The sequence below is a fragment of the Lutjanus erythropterus genome, chromosome 3 (genome assembly GCF_056507025.1).
Source record: "Lutjanus erythropterus isolate fLutEry1 chromosome 3, fLutEry1.hap2, whole genome shotgun sequence".
NCBI lineage: Eukaryota > Metazoa > Chordata > Actinopteri > Lutjaniformes > Lutjanidae > Lutjanus > Lutjanus erythropterus.
The window spans coordinates 22578995-22597714 of record NC_139319.1 but is presented as its reverse complement, the minus strand read 5'-3'; the positions used below and the strand labels follow the sequence as shown (position 1 = coordinate 22597714).

Below are 18720 nucleotides of genomic sequence, written 5' to 3'. Positions count from 1 at the left end.
TCTGAGATAACCCTGTCAGTTTTACAGCAGTTGGGAAATAACAGATGAGACACTTCCTGGTCTTGAGAAGCTGCTGTGTATTAACTGACACACTGTAAAACTGTACTGTACATTTACTGCCAGATTGACAGTTTACCACTCTGCTCTACTGTGCTAGCAGCACTGTCACTCTCACTCTACTTTCATTCTGCACACACTCAAGCAATGCCCTCTTCCTTAAAGGAGCTGCACTACACTTATGATAGTATGCTTCATTAAAGTCCAATATAACATAATCATTAAGGCAGCCATGGTAACACCCATTCCACAGCAATATGTTGCTTTGTCACTGTGGTGGCACAAGTTTGACACTACAGCTGTTGTTTTTGCCACTGGCACAACAATAAACCCAGGGCAGCTAAAAAGTTGTGTCTATATGTTATATATTTTGTTGTGCTGTGTACTTCCATTGTCCCAAATGTTTCATACAATGGTCAAATCCAACCCCTAATTTATTCAATGTAACACTGTGTTTCTTGTTAGCTGCTAGCTGCTGTAATTTCTGGGAAAACATGGGATATTTTAGACGCGTGGAAGGAAGTCAACAAACAAGACCAAATGTAACATGAATAAAACTTTAATGTTACCTCCACGAGCTCCTCAGTCACTTCAGATTTTCAACAGCGATTGTGATAACAACTCCCATAATCCCACACTTCCTCAACATGTCAACAAATTGCGTGTTTTGTTATTGTTTAAATTAGAGAGACCCTTTGAGGCAGCATATTGTGCCTTTAATCCCACTGTTGTTCTAATCAATAGGTCATTCTTCCCTCAAGAGCTGCTAAGCCAGTTACTATCCACTTTAATCACATTGAAAAATATTGATGCTTTGCATCAAATATCATGTGTCCACAGGCTGAAATCAGGTGAAGGACAACTGGCAGGGGTATTAACATGCAAAACTACACCCCTCAGTAAACATTAGGAAAATTTCAGATGTCTGGAGGGAGTGATTACAAATAGGATTTCAGGTGTCTGCTTGATTGACATTTGGCTCATATAAAACTGTCGGACTTTTGCCTGTTTCAACATGAAACCATCAGAGAGAAAAAACACATCTTTTCTGCCTCCGGTTGCTTATTAGTTTAAGCACAGTAACAAATGCAAAGATGCAGCAAAGGAGGAGGAAAGGAAAACTGCAAGTGGGATGCTGGGTAAAGAAAGATGAAAACATAATCCATCACTTGTGATGCTGGCCAACATACGATCAGAATAGCTAACAGCATCATAACCGATGAGCATTTGTGGAATGTTAGAAAATATCATCCCTCATTCTCAGTCATTAAAAACATTTGAATTCCTTCTGCCACAGTCTGTTACATTTTTAATAAACAAAAGCAAGCAGGCAAGCAAAAAACACATATTTTATGTAATTAAAATCTAAGAGCTGTTTAGCTCAAATCTAATTATTGAACAGACAATCCCAGTTAATTTGGCTACATCCACTCTATCAAATATCAGTTCAGGAGCAAAAGGCTATCCACTGTCAGTGGATATTGATTGGACAGAAATGTTGGTAGTAGCATTAAATAAGCCATATCAGTCAAACTCCAATCATATTTTCATGCAGAAAATTAATTATTATAAGTTTACTCAGTCTGTGTTTAGTATGCTGAGTGCTGACTATAAAGTATACATTTTAGTATATTTAAAATTGAATATACAGTTGACCTTTGCATGCACTATGGTCAGCTATGGATTATGCATAACGTCTTCCTCATTCTGCTTGCATGCAAACTGGCTTTAGTGAACGTATGAACAAATCCGCAGTAAGAATATAACCACCAACCTAAGCATTGGTGTAACCAAAATACTTCTTATGCACTAAAGAGGAACTAAACAATGGAATGTGTATGTAACAAACTTATAAATAATAGAATCAGCCATTATACGTTGACTCTCTCCCTGTACCTCGATGATGTCAAACAAAAATGAGAGTGAGCAGAGAGCCAAAGGGAAATGTGGCTCTAGTCCTACAACCATATTTGTAGTTTTGGTTTATGCATAAGCCGTATCCTGTCAATTCATTATGCAGACCAGAGTGTAGCAGGGCAAAGGCAAACAAAAACACATCCAAATGTGCTCGCACATGCACAGTCAGATGTGCAGATGTTGCACGTACACACGCAAACACACATGTGTTGAATATGCAGACACATGTAACGAGAAGAGAGGGAGACTGTTAATTAACTAGAGCTCGTTAATTCTCTTTGAACCGACAGCAAGGAGGTTTACACACTAATTACCTTGATGACTGAGCCAACCTGTGCACGCACGCACACATGCACCTCCTCGCACTTCAAACGCACACACACACGTGTATTCTCACAGGCTGACATAACACATCTTGCAGGCTTTGAAAGTCTCACACTCATACACAGCAGTGAAACACAAACATAAAGGTGTGAAGTCTCACTCATACGCATGAGCATATGCACGCACACACGTGCACCGCAACACTCTTTTGCCCTGAAATGAAAGCTATATTAGGAACTTTTTTTTTCTACAGTTCCATCAGAGCTGCAGGATTCAGATGGTTAAGATTATTCTGAGTTCAGACCCATCATGCGTCTGTTTGATTCACACCGATGTGCCAGAAATAACTCCACAATACTGTATCAAGATACTCATATGCATGTACAGTTGCATTATATACACACACATACACAAACACACCCACTCAAACACACTCACTGTGCCGTGCAGATGAGTGAAGCTCCCATGTCAGTATTGAACTGTAATGGCCCGTGTCAGATTAAGGGGAAGGTTTTTTATGTCCTCCGTCAAACTCAATTAATATTCCATCAGCCATGAATTCATAGGCCACACTGGACCATAGCCAATTCATCCGTGTGTGTGTGTGTGTGTGTGTGTGTGTGTGTGTGTGTGTGTGTGTGTGTGTGTGTGTGTATGTGTATGAATGTGTGGCGACTCTCAGTAGATACTTGGGATATTTAGTAATCAGTCTTTCTTGTATTTGCCCAGCCAAATAATAGAAAGCATGCACATACTGTACACGCACAAACATGCTTTGTGCTTTGTGCGTCAGGTTAGAAAACATCAAGGTCTGCTTTGGTACAGAGGGTGTTTTGATAGAGAAAGGTAGGAGAAGGTAAAGCAGGCAGGAAATAAAAGGAGGTATATTTAAAGTATAAGCTAAGAAGACAGACATGCTAACATGCTTTAAAAAGACAGAATGTTGGAATGGGTAATAGAAGTGAAAGGGCCCTATTCAGACAGTCTATAGCACCTGGTCTAAAGTGCATGGAACAAGTGCATTTATACACAAAGGGGATGTATTTGGTCTCTTAATTAATCATAGGTGTGTTCTGGACGCAACATGAATTAAACCAATTACAATGTCATCTCCTAATCCCTTGAAGAGCCAGGTGCTTCTGTGTCTGGGACGTTGCTAAACGACAGATTCGGCGGGTTGGAGAAGCAGGGATGCTGAAATGACCCACTTGTAGTGATGCAGGCTGGGTCATAAAAATTAACATTATGATTAATAGTGGATGGGTTGCAGGTGGGTGAAATAGGTTGAAGTGTTGCTTGTTACACACACCAGATGACTGCTGTGACATTACTATGCAATGGGAGTGTTACTATATTCATTATTGAAAGTAGTAAATTGTTATAGAAAACACTCATACATTGATGCAACACACAATCCCAGTGAAATCTCATGGAAAGCTTGTGCTGCTCAGCATCATTTAAAGATGATTTGATGATTTGAGAGGCTGTTTTCAGTCATTTTAAACATTTCCATGCACACAGGACAGGACAGAGAGAACTCTCCAGAGAAAATATTTTTTAAACACTGCTGATCGGAGTCAGGATTTCTGCAGCTTATTTACTTAACTCCAAACAAGTATACTGTCAACTTCGCTGATCAGAAAATAACAAGAAAAAGCTCGGCACTGTGCTTTGCTTTGTGCAGGGTGGAATATAGAGCCAAAAGAGTATAAAGCCAAATTTGGAAAGAAAAAAGGTGAGATAACAATGGTAAGAAGCCAGACGGACAGGGCCAAAATGTGTAGAGTGTACACTAAATAGAATTTAATGACTTAAAGGTGCCAAAAATGGGATTTGGCAAAAGAAAAGAAGACAGGTTTGTCAATGAGCAAAAGACTTTGAGATAGAAAGGACAGGATGAGAGAAAAAGAGGGGAAAAAGGGGGTTAGGGAGGGTAGAGGAGTTATGGGTCAATAAAGCCTGCTGTGGGGAAGAGGAGAGGGACTCATAACGAGGTCAAGGACACATCATCGATCGGCACATCATAAAGCTGACTGGCAAGAGAAGAAGGGATGAAGGGTGGGGAGGGTGGTGAACAAAGTGAGAGGGAGGAACAGAGAAAGGAGGGAGAGTTACAGCTGTGAAGAGCAGAGTTGACTGCAGGATTGGCCGAAAGAAGGAAGGATAGGGGAGAGAAATAGAAAATAAAATTATCAGGATGAAGAAATGAAAGGGGGCAGTGCTGGCCAGAAAGAGGGTTACAGGGAAATTGAATTAGATGGAATCATGGCTGAACAGATGAATTCTGTAATAGAACACACACACACACACACACACACACACACACACACACACACACACACACACACACACACAGCAATGCGCACCAGGACTCCAATAGCGGTAACTCACTCCTTGTCTGTCAATCAAGTCCCGCCCTGTGGCATAAGTTGGATTTCTACATTCACACAGTAATCCTGTCCTCAGTTCGTGCCTCTCATGTGTTACTATTACATTTGAGTCACAGACTTAAGCAAGCATTTATGGTCCCCAGAGGATGAATCCTACTGACTCTGATGATCCCGACCTTTCCTCTAATACCACCATTGTGCAATATCTTATTGATTTATTCCTGAAAATCTTCTTGTGTGACTTTTTTCAGATAGTTGTTTATCCTAGTTAAAATTTCACAGATAAACCTGTAACATCCACCCCCACGAAAAAAAAGAGCAAAGGACGATGAGCCACCGCAAACAGAACAGAGCCTTCCGATCCAGCCCCTGTCAAGGAGCCAGAACTCCCATCATTAGAGAGATTCATCCTAATGTTACGAGTTTATGTGCATCACTGTACTACCCCAAAGTACCACAATCCCAAAAATACCTTTGCAAAATACTGCTGGACTGTAAAAATGTCAATGACAAACTTAAAAAAAAACATGTTCTGATCAAAAAGGTCACAAATGTTGGTCCCTTAAAATAGCAAACCTAAAAAACTACTAAGTAATGGATGACGAGATATTAGGATTATCTCTTAGCACTAACTGCAGCACATATGAACGTCACAAGCCACAATCCTACAACGCCCCAAAATGGTTACACACATGCAGGGAGCATGAATTTAGCAACACTAACACTAAACAATAGGAGTGTAAAGATACATTGATCTGGATCAATATATTGATTCAGTTCAATGACCCGCTATAATTGATGCATAGTGAAAATATCGATCTATATCATCACCTTTAAGATATACCTATATACTTTTATTTTGAAATTCCCATGGCATGTCTGGGTCATTGATGTCTGGAAGAGTTCAGTCATAACACTGTACATGAAATCATAATTTCCATGTTTTGTTTGTTTAGTTGTTTGTTTCTTTCTTTTTATTTGAGAGAAATACTGAATGCGCTAAATTAACCTATGATATCATCTGATATCGATCACAGACCCCTGAATTTAATCAAATCGAAACTGTATCATTGCAGACTTTGTTATATCATATTGTTGTTCAAAGAATTGATATAATATTTAAACAAGCTTTCCAGTTGGGTAAAACTGACTGGATATGAATACAAACACAGTCCATTAACATCAACTGACACAAAACTTTCTGCCACTAAACTGAAGTTTAGTTTCAGTCTCATGGAACCTTACATGGGTAACGTGCACTTTGCGATTACAGCTATGTTTGCATGCTATAATGCTAAACTAAGATGGTGAACATGGTAAACAATATAACTGCACAACATCACCATGTTAACGTTGTCTTTTTTAGCATGCTGACATTGACATTTAACTCAAAGCACTGCTGTGCCTAAACACAGTCTCGGGGAGCTGCTGTAGACTCTTGATTAACAACACTTACTGCTGCTCTGAAGTTATTTCCAGAATCCTCAAAGACTCTTCTAACCATCTGGATGAATAAATATTCTGTCTGTTGAACAATAAAAACAATCCTTAACATGTTTCTCAGGTTGTGTATTTCCTCTTTGAGGTAGCTGAAAATGACCTGAAAATACTGCTTTTGTAAAACACAAGCAAAATATGGATGTGCTAAAACATAAAATACTGGAAGGTAACGTCAATAAATACCAATATAACTGGCAATAACTGCTTTTATTTTGGTTCATGTTGGAAAAATTGAGCAAGGAGATATGCCATTTCCAGCTATTATCTTTGAAACATTCGTTATAGATTAAAAATGACTGTGCAAAATATGGAATATTTTTTTCTTCCAGGTGGTTAGAAGAACTTTCCAGGATTCTGGAAATAGCTTGAGAACAGCAGTAAATGTTGTTAAATGACCTTCTGGCTTTTTCAAAGATCGACAGGTCTTTTAAAAATCAGATCCATAGCCCTGTGAGTCAACTGTAATGATGTTACATGAGTGGCAGAAACCAGGGCTAATAATGATCCACTATCCTGCAGTAATCTCATTTTCTCCTTGTTTTATATAGTTTCTCTGAACAGAAGGCTGGAGAGAGGAAATGCGTGTTGAGACATTATGTCTCTTGTTGTCTTGTGATCAGAAATAATTATCATTTTTACAGCATTATTATCATGAAATAATTATTCTGTGATCATGAATAAACATTCTGCCATGATGTTGATTTATTATTACTCTATGATCTTAAAAAAAACACTTTTGACAGACTGTTAAATCAAGAAATAGAGGGATTATTTTCTGATGTAGACATCTCTGATCTCGATAAACAAACTTATTATGGTGAGATCACACAATTAACTTTTTTAATGTCTCATCGCAATAAAGCAGATATGATCTTTACCCACTCGGGCTCTTTATACTCAGCCCTGTATACTTTGTCACCCACTTTTTCCTCTCTGTGCCATCGCCCCTAGTCTGAACGAGTGGAAAAGAGGTTGGACTGCTTCATCTGAGCTACTGCTCTAAAAATACATTTTTCTCTCTCTGTGGAGAGCTAAGATGAAGCCACTGAGATTCCAAGAACTGCCGCTATTCCATTAGACTCTAATATCTCCTCCTCTACCTCAGCCTTGCTTGTGCTCACCATCCCTGACGTGTGAGTTACTTTCTCTCATCCCTCTTTCATCTGAGCGTTGTTAAGAAACGGCAGAGGAAACAAGTGGCCCGTTAATTTCCCACTTCTGCTTAATTAACTTTACTGTGTTCCTGTCTCCTCTTGTCTTGTGTGTTCCACGAGGTGAAACGTTCAAATGCTCTTCTTTCTTTGGGTGTTTAGAGGAAAAAAGAAGAATTAGTTCAGTTTGGGCTTTTATGCCGGCCGTCCATCAGTTTTCCCTCCAGATTATCCTGAGGCGACGATCCGCGCTGAAGTTTTTCCGCCCTAATCTGCGTCTTCCCTCTGTTCCCCTCACTTCCTCTCCATACGCTGCGTGTTTCAAAGCAGATCTAAATTGAAAGGGTTGTAATTTTGCAAGCAGATAAATGAGTATGAGAGGAGATAGGAGGGGTGTTGTATAGAAATGGGCTTCCTGGTGCAGAGTGATCCCTTCAGGCCAGACGGAGTCATTTAACTCTCTCTGATATTCTCTCAGCATGGACTTATTACAGTCTTTTTTTCTTTTTTTTTTCCTCTCTCTACAGTGAAAACTGGTCCACTAACTAGACTGGAGTGATTTGTGTGCTGGAATAGCAGCAGGTGTGATGCTCAGTTTGAGTGAATGATGTGAGTTGTTACTGAATCACCACCATTTCCACTGAAGGACTGGGAGATTTGTCGCTGTACGTAAAATGTCCTGTTTGTTTGTGATGACAGCGATGGGTGCACTGTACAAATAGAAGGGGTTCCTCTTCAGTTTTCCATTCAGATCCCAATTAATTTCAACATAGTAGTTGGTAGTTTTCCTTGGGCCAAAGTGAAATAATAAGAAGGAAAAAATGCCAATCAAAATCACAGCATCGTCCAGAGTAAACTAAAAATAAACATTAGAAAATATGTGGAATTATTTTGCAAGCTAAAGGGTAAACCATTATAAACCAAAAACAAAAAACTGTCAAAAGTCATAAGAGCTGAAAGGATCAGGCTAATGATATATTTTATTGTTAATAAACTCAATGAAAAAAAACAGAACCAAAAAGGCATTACTCTGCCTCGTAGTAGTTTACAGCTTGCCTAGACTGTCTGTGGCACTCAGCCCCAAACCCATTTATTCTCTCTGAACATGTCAGTCTTTAAAAGGAGGTCACAAATATATTAGAGTTTCTTTTTTTCCACTGGTTAAATATTTTCTTCAAACAGTTTGACACTGTATTTTTTTTTTTTTAGCAAATTTCCCTCACACAGAAGAAAATAGTGTTTCAGTTGGGAAGTATTTTCAGCTGAGGATTAATACACATTTTGTCAGTCTAGTGAGTTTTTATAGACTTAACCATTCTGTATACAGCAGCAGGACAGTGTAATTTGGATCAATTGAAAAGAAACCACAGTCATTGTTTTGCAAATCAATCAAAGTCTTAGGGTAAGTCTTTGCACCCAAGTCCCTAGTCAACTTGTGAGTTCTGCGTCAAGTCCAAAGTCAAGTCTGAGAAGCCAAGTCAAGTCCCTAGTCCAAAACTTTGTGTTTCAATGCCTAAACGTGTCTTAAAGTGCTCCTAACCAATGTAATGGCATTTTAACAACAGAGCTTCGACTTTCTGGTCTTTGTGCAACAGGAAATGTCGAACAGTCGGAAGTTGTTGTGCCTCCGTGTGTCATTTTCGCATGTTTTGCTTACTGCAATTTGTTTTTGTTGACCACTCTTGGGCTCAGATCCCAGAGAGGATGTGTCCACCCCAACTTCTGGAGATCATGAAGTTGTGATGGTGTAACTAATTTTACCATGAAAAATTACAGCCCTACCATAAAACACCTACTTTTAGAATAGAGTTTGGTTTAACAGTCTGTCCACTTGAAAGATGGACAGGAGCAGATGGTATTTTAACATGAATAATCTGCATAAATTGAGCTGACATTCCCTCTCCTGCAACTTGTTTGGATGCTGTCAGATTGGTTAGTAGATTCAGATTGGTTTGTGGCACACTTTTAAAATACTTTTTAAGGTGTCTTGATGTAAGGTATCAAGTATTTCCATTGTCAAAAGTCCAGGTGAAGTCACAAATCATTGGTGTTATGTCCAAGTCGAGTCTTTTTTGATTTTGTCAAGTTGCGACTCAAGCCTGACTGGAGTCCAAGTCATGTGACTGAAGTCAACACCTGTTTGGAACATGTCACCTATTGCAACGGTGTGGCACACGGATGTTTGCTGTTTACCTGACAACAATGGAGATACAGTATATCAAGCTTTGAATAGACAGACAAGACTTGTTAATACGATCAGTACATTGCTGTTTTTTCACAACAGGATTTGCAGACAATAAGAAAAATATACAATATCACTCTTGAACATTCTTCACTTGTTTCAGTGGTAACAAGTCAATGTTTTTGACAGCGGACTCTTTATTATCCAACCGCTACTAGTGGGCTCCATCCCAGCTGAAAAATTAGTGTCTCCAGGCAGGCCAGAGGTTTGTAAACATCAACCATGTCCAGCTGCATTAATCTAAACTGGGATTAAAAGCCAACTGAAAACTTTGAAAGATGCCATGATTGGTTGATGACTATTACCCTGCATTGTAGCAGCTAAGCTCATAATCAAGGCGAACACGATCAGATAATCTCAATATGTCTTTGCAGACCCCAGCCCACCAGCTTAATCCCAAGATTTAGAATCTCAGATTAGGAATCCTGGATGATTAATCCCATATTGTGTGTGCATGTTCCCTGCAGGGGACCCTTCGCCGGGTGACCTTCTCCGTCGTCAGCCAGCCCCAGGATGGCGGTTGCTATGACAGTGGCCTGGAGGACTCGGAGACGCCGAGCAGCAAGAGTTCATCAGGGCCGCGGCTGGGAGCCCTGCCACTGCCTGAGGAAGGCTACGAGAGAACCACGCCAGAGGGCAGCGTGGGGGAAGAGGAGCATGTAGAGAATGGTCAGAGCGACCACACACACACACACACACACACACACACACACACACACACACACACAATAAAAAAAACAGACAGACAATAAAACTTTCAGAATTGTGGTCAAGAGGCTCTCTGATACCTTTACTTACATACTTTCTCTCTCAAAACTATATGTACTCTATTCTGTGAAAGGCTTGAACATGTTTTGATTCTACACACACTCTCAATCACACACAGGCACTTTGAAACCTTGACTGGTGGTCAAGGTCTCAGGAGTCCTTCCCTCTCCTCACATGTGTTTTTGTGGGGAATGTGTTTTATAGAATAAAGCATTGTCCTGTATATATATATATGTGTATGTGTGTGTATGCATGTGTGTTGCGCACAGAGCTTTTTAGAAAAGCTAATGTGTAGTGTACGTTGTGCCAGAGGCTCATCCGTGGCCTTGGCGTCAATCAGCAGCCCGAATCTTCCCTTTCACCAATGAAATTGCATTTTTACCTTTTTTTTTTACTGGGTCTTTGTCAAGGATGGAGAGAGGCAAGAAAGGGCTTTTTTCTTCTTTCCTCTTTATACGGTCATGCCAGAGCTGGAACAACAGAAGCAACACATGAAGGTCACTATGACCTTGGTGAATGACTGACTGTACCTCAGGGGTTAAATGCTGATTTTGCACCAGTGTGTGAAATCTTTAGAATGTTGTGGAGTTTAACAAGTTTTTGTCACGGTCAGATGGAGAGAGGAATTAAACAGAGAATTCATTGTCTCGGTTATAATTATACTGGATAATTATGTGCTTGTTTGGTTTCACATGAATCTCCTGCTGCTGCTGCACACTGGCAACAAATCTGGAATTAGTCTTCAGATTACAACAGAATATTTAATTTCTTGTAGCCCATTTAAAGGTATAGTCCAAATTATTTAATGTGGGGTTGTGTGAAGTATAGATCGATATTCAGTGTATTAGTTGTCACTCAGCACACCCTCAGTTTGGAGAAGCAGAGAGGGGCTCCAGCACTGATGCTAAGCCATGCACTACTGTGGACAGCAACGTACAAGAGGTCCACCTAAAAAAATCTCTATCAGTGTAAGTAAATGCTCTATTTAGAATATTTCCCCTGCTTTACCTTGCTTTCAGATAGCCTTTTTCAACAGGACATCACAGTTATATAAGCTAAATATTGCTCCCTCCAAACTAACCACATTCAGTGAATGAAAACATCATTTTACGTCATTTAACCTTGCAGAACAGAAGAGTTGCTGATCTACCATTGTCTCAGTCTGTTAGTCTGTTAGTGTGTTATTGTGTGACTTCTGTGAATCCAAACTAGCCTTTTGAAACACCAAAGTAACACAATAGCACAAACAAACTAACAGACCAGGACAAAGGTAGAACACCATCTCCCATATTCTGCAAGTTGAAATGACTGATTTCATCCATGGAGTTTGGTTGGTTTGGAGCAAGCAATTTTTGGCTCATATAACAGTGGTTTCTCTTTATAAAAGGTGGTCTGATGGCAAAGTAAAGCGGTAGAACTTTTCTAAAAAGGAGCATACACTTAAATTGATATTGATTTATTTAGGTGGACCTTGTTTAAGTGGCTAAAATACCTTTTGTTGCTGACCCTGTCCACAGCAGTACATTGCATAGCTTCCATGCTGATGCCCCTCTCTGCTTCCCCAAACTGGAGGCGTGTCGACCAGCATCTACTGTAGGTAACACACTGACTATCAAAAAGTCCCTCATACAACTCCACATTAAATGATCCAAACTATCCCTTTAATTCAAGTAAAGCAGAATTTAGAAAATCAAACTGTGAATAAATGTATTGTTTTCAGTTGCTCATTAGATTTGTCGGGTATGTATCACATTACCTGTCACATGACACCTATATAGTTTCTGTAATTGAAAGGAAATCACGTTAACCTCATCTATCATTATTATAAGCCCTGTCTGAATTTAACACTATGTAAGTATTGATTCATAAATGATTGGTTTACACAGATAATGACCATAACCTTTGACACTTTACCCTGTAGGACATCAGCACGAACTCTCTGGTGGCCTCACTAACCTTTTGAACCTACGCTCACTGGAAACAATAAGGCTGATGTTTAACTTTTTTTTAATCTTTTCTGTACATGTAAAGAAATGTTTATTTGTCAGTGAAATTTCTGACAATTATCTCCCTTTGGCCTCGATAGCTGTTTGTTTTGACCTCACCTTTCACCTTTTGTGTAATGCTGAGCACAGCTGGGGCTTTTTATGAAATGTTCTTTTGAAGTCAGCAATTTCCATTTTGTTTTAACAGCATTTTTCTTGCCTTTCTTACTTCTTTCATTTTCCCCCCTTATAACCTTGTTCTCCATTTCTTTTTAACTGCTTAAAAAGTCATAACCAGTCTTCCTCACTCATTGTTCAGTCATCTCTTCTGTTGTACTGTGTGCTTTCTTTTCTCAGTTGTCTGTTCTTTGGGCATTGTGGCAGCCTAGTGGTAAGGACACTTACCTTACAATTGCAGAATCTGGTTGGGTACCTTTGCTCTATGTCATAAACAAGTGTAAACCCATCATGACATCACCCATTGGCTTGTGGACTGCCATTTTGAAGCCTCCAGTTTGGCATTATGGCCATCACCATCTTGGTTTTTTGGAACCAGAAGTGACAAGTGCGTGGAGATGATGGGTGATGTACTGCGAATTGGACGGTGTTTGGTTTTGGCTTGCATGTTCAGCAGGAAAAAATGGCAGCCTGCCTGGTCACACAGTTTCTTGTGTTACAGTAAAACGGTACACAAAATATGTTCCTAGAAACATTTTGGGTAAGAAATAGGCAATGTAGTAACACAGTCATAATCCATATTAAATCAGCACTGCCTAGTTTGACATTTTGGTCAAAGATTTGTGAGCCCTGAGTGTTATGTTGGATGGACTCACTCACAGAGAAGGATGTCATTCTTGTAGCTGTTAAATTTAGAGAATATTGTAAATCCAAGATGAATTCATGGATTTTTCAGCACAGTTAGTCTACAGACGTTTCAGAGCTGTGGTTTGGGACACACATTCTAACTTGAACAAACTTCAGTCAGATAACGGATCAATGAGACAAGTAGACTAGACTTACATATTCAACTAAACAACCTCTCTGCCCTGCAGTGGGATGGAGAGGGAGGATGGCAGGTTATCTAGGGGGATGTATTTGGTCATTTTGCAAACTGCTCTTCATACCCTTCTGTCTTTCCCTGTATTTCCTGTCTTTTTGTTATGTCTCTACTTAAAACCATCAAATGAAGGTAGGAATGTCAGCAAATGTAAATTTCTTTCTCTTCTTTTCCTCTTTTTTGTCTTTTTCATATGTCCAGATGCCAGACAGCTCCCAGACGTAGCTCTGACAGGAAAGTGTACCAGGGAGTGTGATGAGTTTGGCCACTCTGACACTTGTTGGATGCCCGTTCGCCCTTCCCCTCGCCAGCGTCAGCGCCATGGCAGCGACCCCCCACGGCTTTCCACCTTCGCTCCGGGAGATGATAACAACAATCTCCGTGGTAACGACCATGAGAGTGATAGCGAGAGTGCAGGCAGCGCAGGGAGCTCAGAACCCGGGGTAGTCGTCGGCGGAGAAGGTCAAAGATTACCTTTAGCCAACGGGGATCCTCTCGGCACCCTGGGTAGAGGAGACCGGAACAGGAACATGGGTGATCACAACCGTAACCTTCTGAACCGCAAGATGACTTCAGCATCCTATGACACATTCAGCAGCGCAGGCTTCGGGAGACGCCAGCCAGAGGAGGAAGGAGGGGAAGGCCAGAACCCACCGGAGGTCATACCACTGACGCGAACAGGAGGGGACTACAAGACCACGTCCTGCCTCACGTTGTCACGCCGCGAGGTCTACCTGTGACAGCCTTGCAATGGAGCAATCATCACCATGCCACTCCTTTTTCTGAAAAAGAGGAATGGTAAAGACTTAACTGGCAAGTCATGAGTTTCGAAGGCCTTTTAAACCTGTGAAGATGTGAAAATGTCAGAAAAGATGTTTTCCAAAAGCTGTATATCAAATTGGAACTTTTGGATTCTGACTAATATTTATAGGCACTTAAACTTAAGCAAGGGATGGATCAACTCTTCGGGGAGCTCTGACCGGGAGTACTTTCTAAAAAAAAGTCTTTTTTTAACTACTAGTGAAAGTTGCCTAGAGGCAAATATCCCATTATGTCCATGTGGAGGAGGACAACTTCATCTCTTCTTTTTACCTGAATCTAATGCATGCCCGACCCTCTGCCACAGAGGGATCTGTGTGAAGAAGAGAGAGATTGAGACTGAGTAAATCCTGATGCTATAAATACTTCAGTTCATACAAAAACTTTCACTGAGGCTACAGCAAGCGAGATTTGGACTCGACTGGTGAACCATCTGCTGAAAAAACCACCGAGGTCTTATCCAGTCAAAAGAGACGAAAAAGAAGTAACGGGTCTTTGATTGAGTTCTTTGGATGTAATTCAAACCAATCAAACTTTCTAATGCCTAATCGACTCTATTGTAACACAAGACGGGGATATTAACCAATCAAACTGCTAATCCCGTGAATCTTAACAAGTCATAAACAGAGTATCAAAGCACCAACAAAAGTGTGGTCACTGTACAGTTACACGGTAGAAAAAAATGTGCTGATCTCAAAAATCAGGTATTGTTCTTTAAAAGCATACTTCAACAATGTGAAAAGACTTTTTTTTTTACAGTATTCAAATGGAACCACTACAAGGTTCTCATAGAGCGTCCGTAGTGCCACCGTATTCCAGCGTGTGTGAAAATACGTGTTTATTATTTTGCCTTCACACCCAGTCTGTATGTATATATTGTATGTGTGTATTTGATAAAACGGCTCTGAGGTGCTGAATGCACTCACATCTGCAGTATCCTAACAGTGTTCATGTATCATAAATGTTCTCTCACACACATGCAGACACATATACACATGCACGCATGCACGCACTTACACACACAGACCTGAGCATGCAAACACAAACTCATACAGTGCATTTACAGAATGTGAACATGCATAGGGCCACAGTTTATGACATGATTCAGTGGCTGTGTAACATAGAATATATAATAACTTGCATTAACTTTCATACAAGAGACATTAAGCACACACACACACACACGCAGCAAATTAATACATAAGTAGAAACTCAAACTCATATTAAGATGTGCGCAATGCGCAATTCATATGCACTATGTGTGTATGTGCTCTTAATCATAATTTTTTAACATATTGCCTCTCATTGAACTAGCTGTAGCATTTTGCCTGCTCCCCTCCAGCCAGTATTTAAACATGAAATGTATTTAAATAATTACTCATCTCTCTGACTGATGTGTGGGGCTACATTAAAGGGAATTTCAGACATGACATCAACTGTATGTAATGATAAGACAATATGAGAATATGAGATATTCTGCATACTGTAAGTAGGACTCATAGAAAAACCAAATTTCTGTATGGAAAAAAGGAAAAGAAAAAAGGACTCTGCATGAAAGAAAGATAATGCTAACTTTTTTTCTCTCTTTTTTAAAACCACACGCCTTTTTGGATACCACGCCTATTTGGATACATCTGTACTATATGTGTGTGCTTACGGGGGAAATGGAGATAATGATGGCGGCAAGGGAGTTAGCGTCAGTGGATTAAACTGTTCCTTCTTTATCATGGAGCAACTTCGGGGTAACCTTGGGCCTTTCTGTCACTTTCCACGGCCCGGAGTTGGCACAAAGGGTGCCGCAGGCTGTGACAGAAAAGAACACAATGTAGTGGGAGCGCAGAGTTCTGCTGCACCCTTTTCACCGCACAGTGCCAACCTGAACACACCCATACTGCTGTGCTGAACCGCACAGATAACAGACTCCTTCACATTCGTCCTTCCCAGCAGCTACTGCACGACTCCAGACACACTCTGCTGCACTGGGCTGAAGAGTGGGTGTGGATCGAGGCCAGCGCATCTTAATTCCCATCATCAGTGTGTGGTTCAGTGGTGTGATAGGGATAATAGGGTTAGGTCGTCCCTGTGGTCTTAATGAGTTTCCTTTCTCCTCTCTTCTCCTCCCTTGATCTACACTGATCTCATTAATGCCTGGATAGGCGAATGTAACACTGCTGGAAATTGCCAGTAAGTATGTCTCTTCATTTTTCTGGTTGTTGTGGATCAGATGAGGCGAAGGAGACGTGCTTGTTAAAGATGTGCTACAATTAGGTTCATAGATCCTTGCAGAGCATAGAGTTAGTCAGACAGGAGAATAACACTCAGGTAAGATGTGTGACAGAGTTAACTAACTACTTGTGGTTTTGGCCACATACAAATCCACACACTGTTGCTGCTTGACTGTCTCCTCGCTGAAAGATAACTCAGCATGTGGAAGCAGTAAAGTAGCAAATATCATATCCTCTACATTCATATTTATAGTGTTCATCAGGCTTAGAAAGGGGTGTGATTACACCTTGTATACCTATAGATACCTTCAACTTCACAACTCTGACAGAACTTCTTTCAGACCACTGATGTGCTTACTCCCTAAGCCTTCATTACCCCCAAATCCCCAACATGGCTGTTTACTGAGCTCTGTTGTTGATGGACTGTGCTGAGGATGTAACAGAACTCGAGGCCTAATGCATTAATCTGTTCACGGAGAGTTCACATTGAAAAGGGATTGGTGAAAACAATCACAACATCCTGCAGGGTACACACAGTGAGAGACAGACAGAGGGACACATGCTCTTTCTCTGGGAGAAAGAGTTGAGATAAGTGTGTCTAAATCCCTTTGGACACCGGGAAGGTCTTGAAGAACTAACGTCCACTTTGCCAGTTTTGGAAAGAGACTCTTGACACAGCCCTGCCACTGGCAGATATTTTTTTCAAACTGCTGTTTTAAGGCAGTTCCATTATGGCACCTTTCAAACCCTCCCATCTGGATTTAAGGGAACTTGCTGTACATCAATCTGTGTGGGTGTGTATCTTTTTTATACTGCACGTTTAAACATGAATATGTTTCAGTCTTCGGCAAAACAGAGAGGGGAGACAGACAGAGGAGCGTACCGTCTGAGATCTATCACCCGCTAAACGAGACATTTTTGAAAACAGACACTTCGGCGCACATCTTGTACCTGTCATCCCCCTCGTGCTGTTTCCCTTATAGCCATGTACAGATAAAAACTACACTGTAGAACAGACAACTGGAAACCATAACAGACAATGGCATGCTTAAGGTCTTCAAATCTGCACTTGAGAAAAAAATGAGAAAAAAAAAATATTTTTATTTTCCTCTTCTTGGTTTTCTTTTCTTATGGGGCTGGCTCTGTTTTCTGCTGCTCCCTACCTGTAATTACATAATGAACTAATTGCATTTGCTATGACGAGGAAGAAGAGGAGCTGTCGACGAATGGTTTGGTACGAAGATGAATCATGTAAAAGTTTGACTTTGACATTAAAAACTTCAAACACTAGTGTTTGTCTGTTAACTTTTTGATTATACATATATAAGTTATACAGTAGTTACTTCTAATGACTGCAAACAAAATTTGGTTGATAATCCACACATGGACAATAACTGTTGTGGTACCCACCCCCCAAAAAATGGTATCAATTTATGTTGTTCGGTATCATTTACAAAGGGTTTATAAGCTGTAATTAATGATTAATAAAGCATTAAAGCAAGCTAATTATATATAGATCCATCACAGTAACACTTATAAATGGTAAATTTATTTAGTGAATAGTTATTTTACTATCATCAGACAACATAACGTATTGGTTAATGATTACCACATGACTTGTAAAACTTTTCAGGAATCATTACTCTTAATTAAGGCTTCATAATTAGTTAATAAACAATCTATAAACAGTCTTTGGATTACTGTTATAAAGTTGCAACTGATGGTTATAATACCTTTCTTTAACACTTAGGTTATATTAGGTTGTGTTAAATTACGTTGTGTTACGTTGCCTAATGCTGCATTACATTGCGTTATATTGCATAGCGTTATGTTGTGTCATGTTGCATTTCATTACTTTGTGTTATGTTATTTTGCGTTACGTTACACTGCATTATATTGCATTACGCTGCATTATGTGAACTTATGTACATACTGTACTTACTTTAACCCAAAGTTTGATCTTTTCCCAACCTTACCCAAGTCGATTTTGTCCCTGTTTTTTGGAAGTCTACCCATCTGACCCATCTTTATGGTTTTTTGAATGTTTATCATGCTGTATTTATTTGAATGGTTAATTATGCCTTCTGTCACAGAACATGTCCGCCTATTAAGGCGCAGGTGTACAAACAGAGGTGGTTTTTTGTGTTTGTGGCATGGAGGAAGTGCAAGCTTTACCTTTTGTGTTGGGTCTGTGTTACCAATTGCTTCTTATTTAACTAGCTCTTTAATTCACCAAGAGAATTCCTCCAATGGACCTTTCCCTTCTAGAAAGGGGCTGCAGGCAT

The 18720-nt window shown here is 40.1% G+C and overlaps 1 protein-coding gene across 1 annotated transcript in view; it reads left to right on the top strand.

The window, feature by feature from the left end:
- Nucleotides 1–17725, top strand: part of pcdh7a (protocadherin 7a) — a 57237-nt gene extending 39512 nt beyond the window's left edge. Inside the window, exons 4-5 of the mRNA XM_084715449.1 lie at nt 10049–10250; nt 13593–17725. Coding sequence (XP_084571575.1) covers nt 10049–10250; nt 13593–14131 — 741 coding nt within the window. The 3' untranslated portion in view covers nt 14132–17725. The remainder of the gene's footprint in view (nt 1–10048; nt 10251–13592) is intronic.
- The last annotated feature ends 995 nt before the right edge of the window (nt 17726–18720 follow it).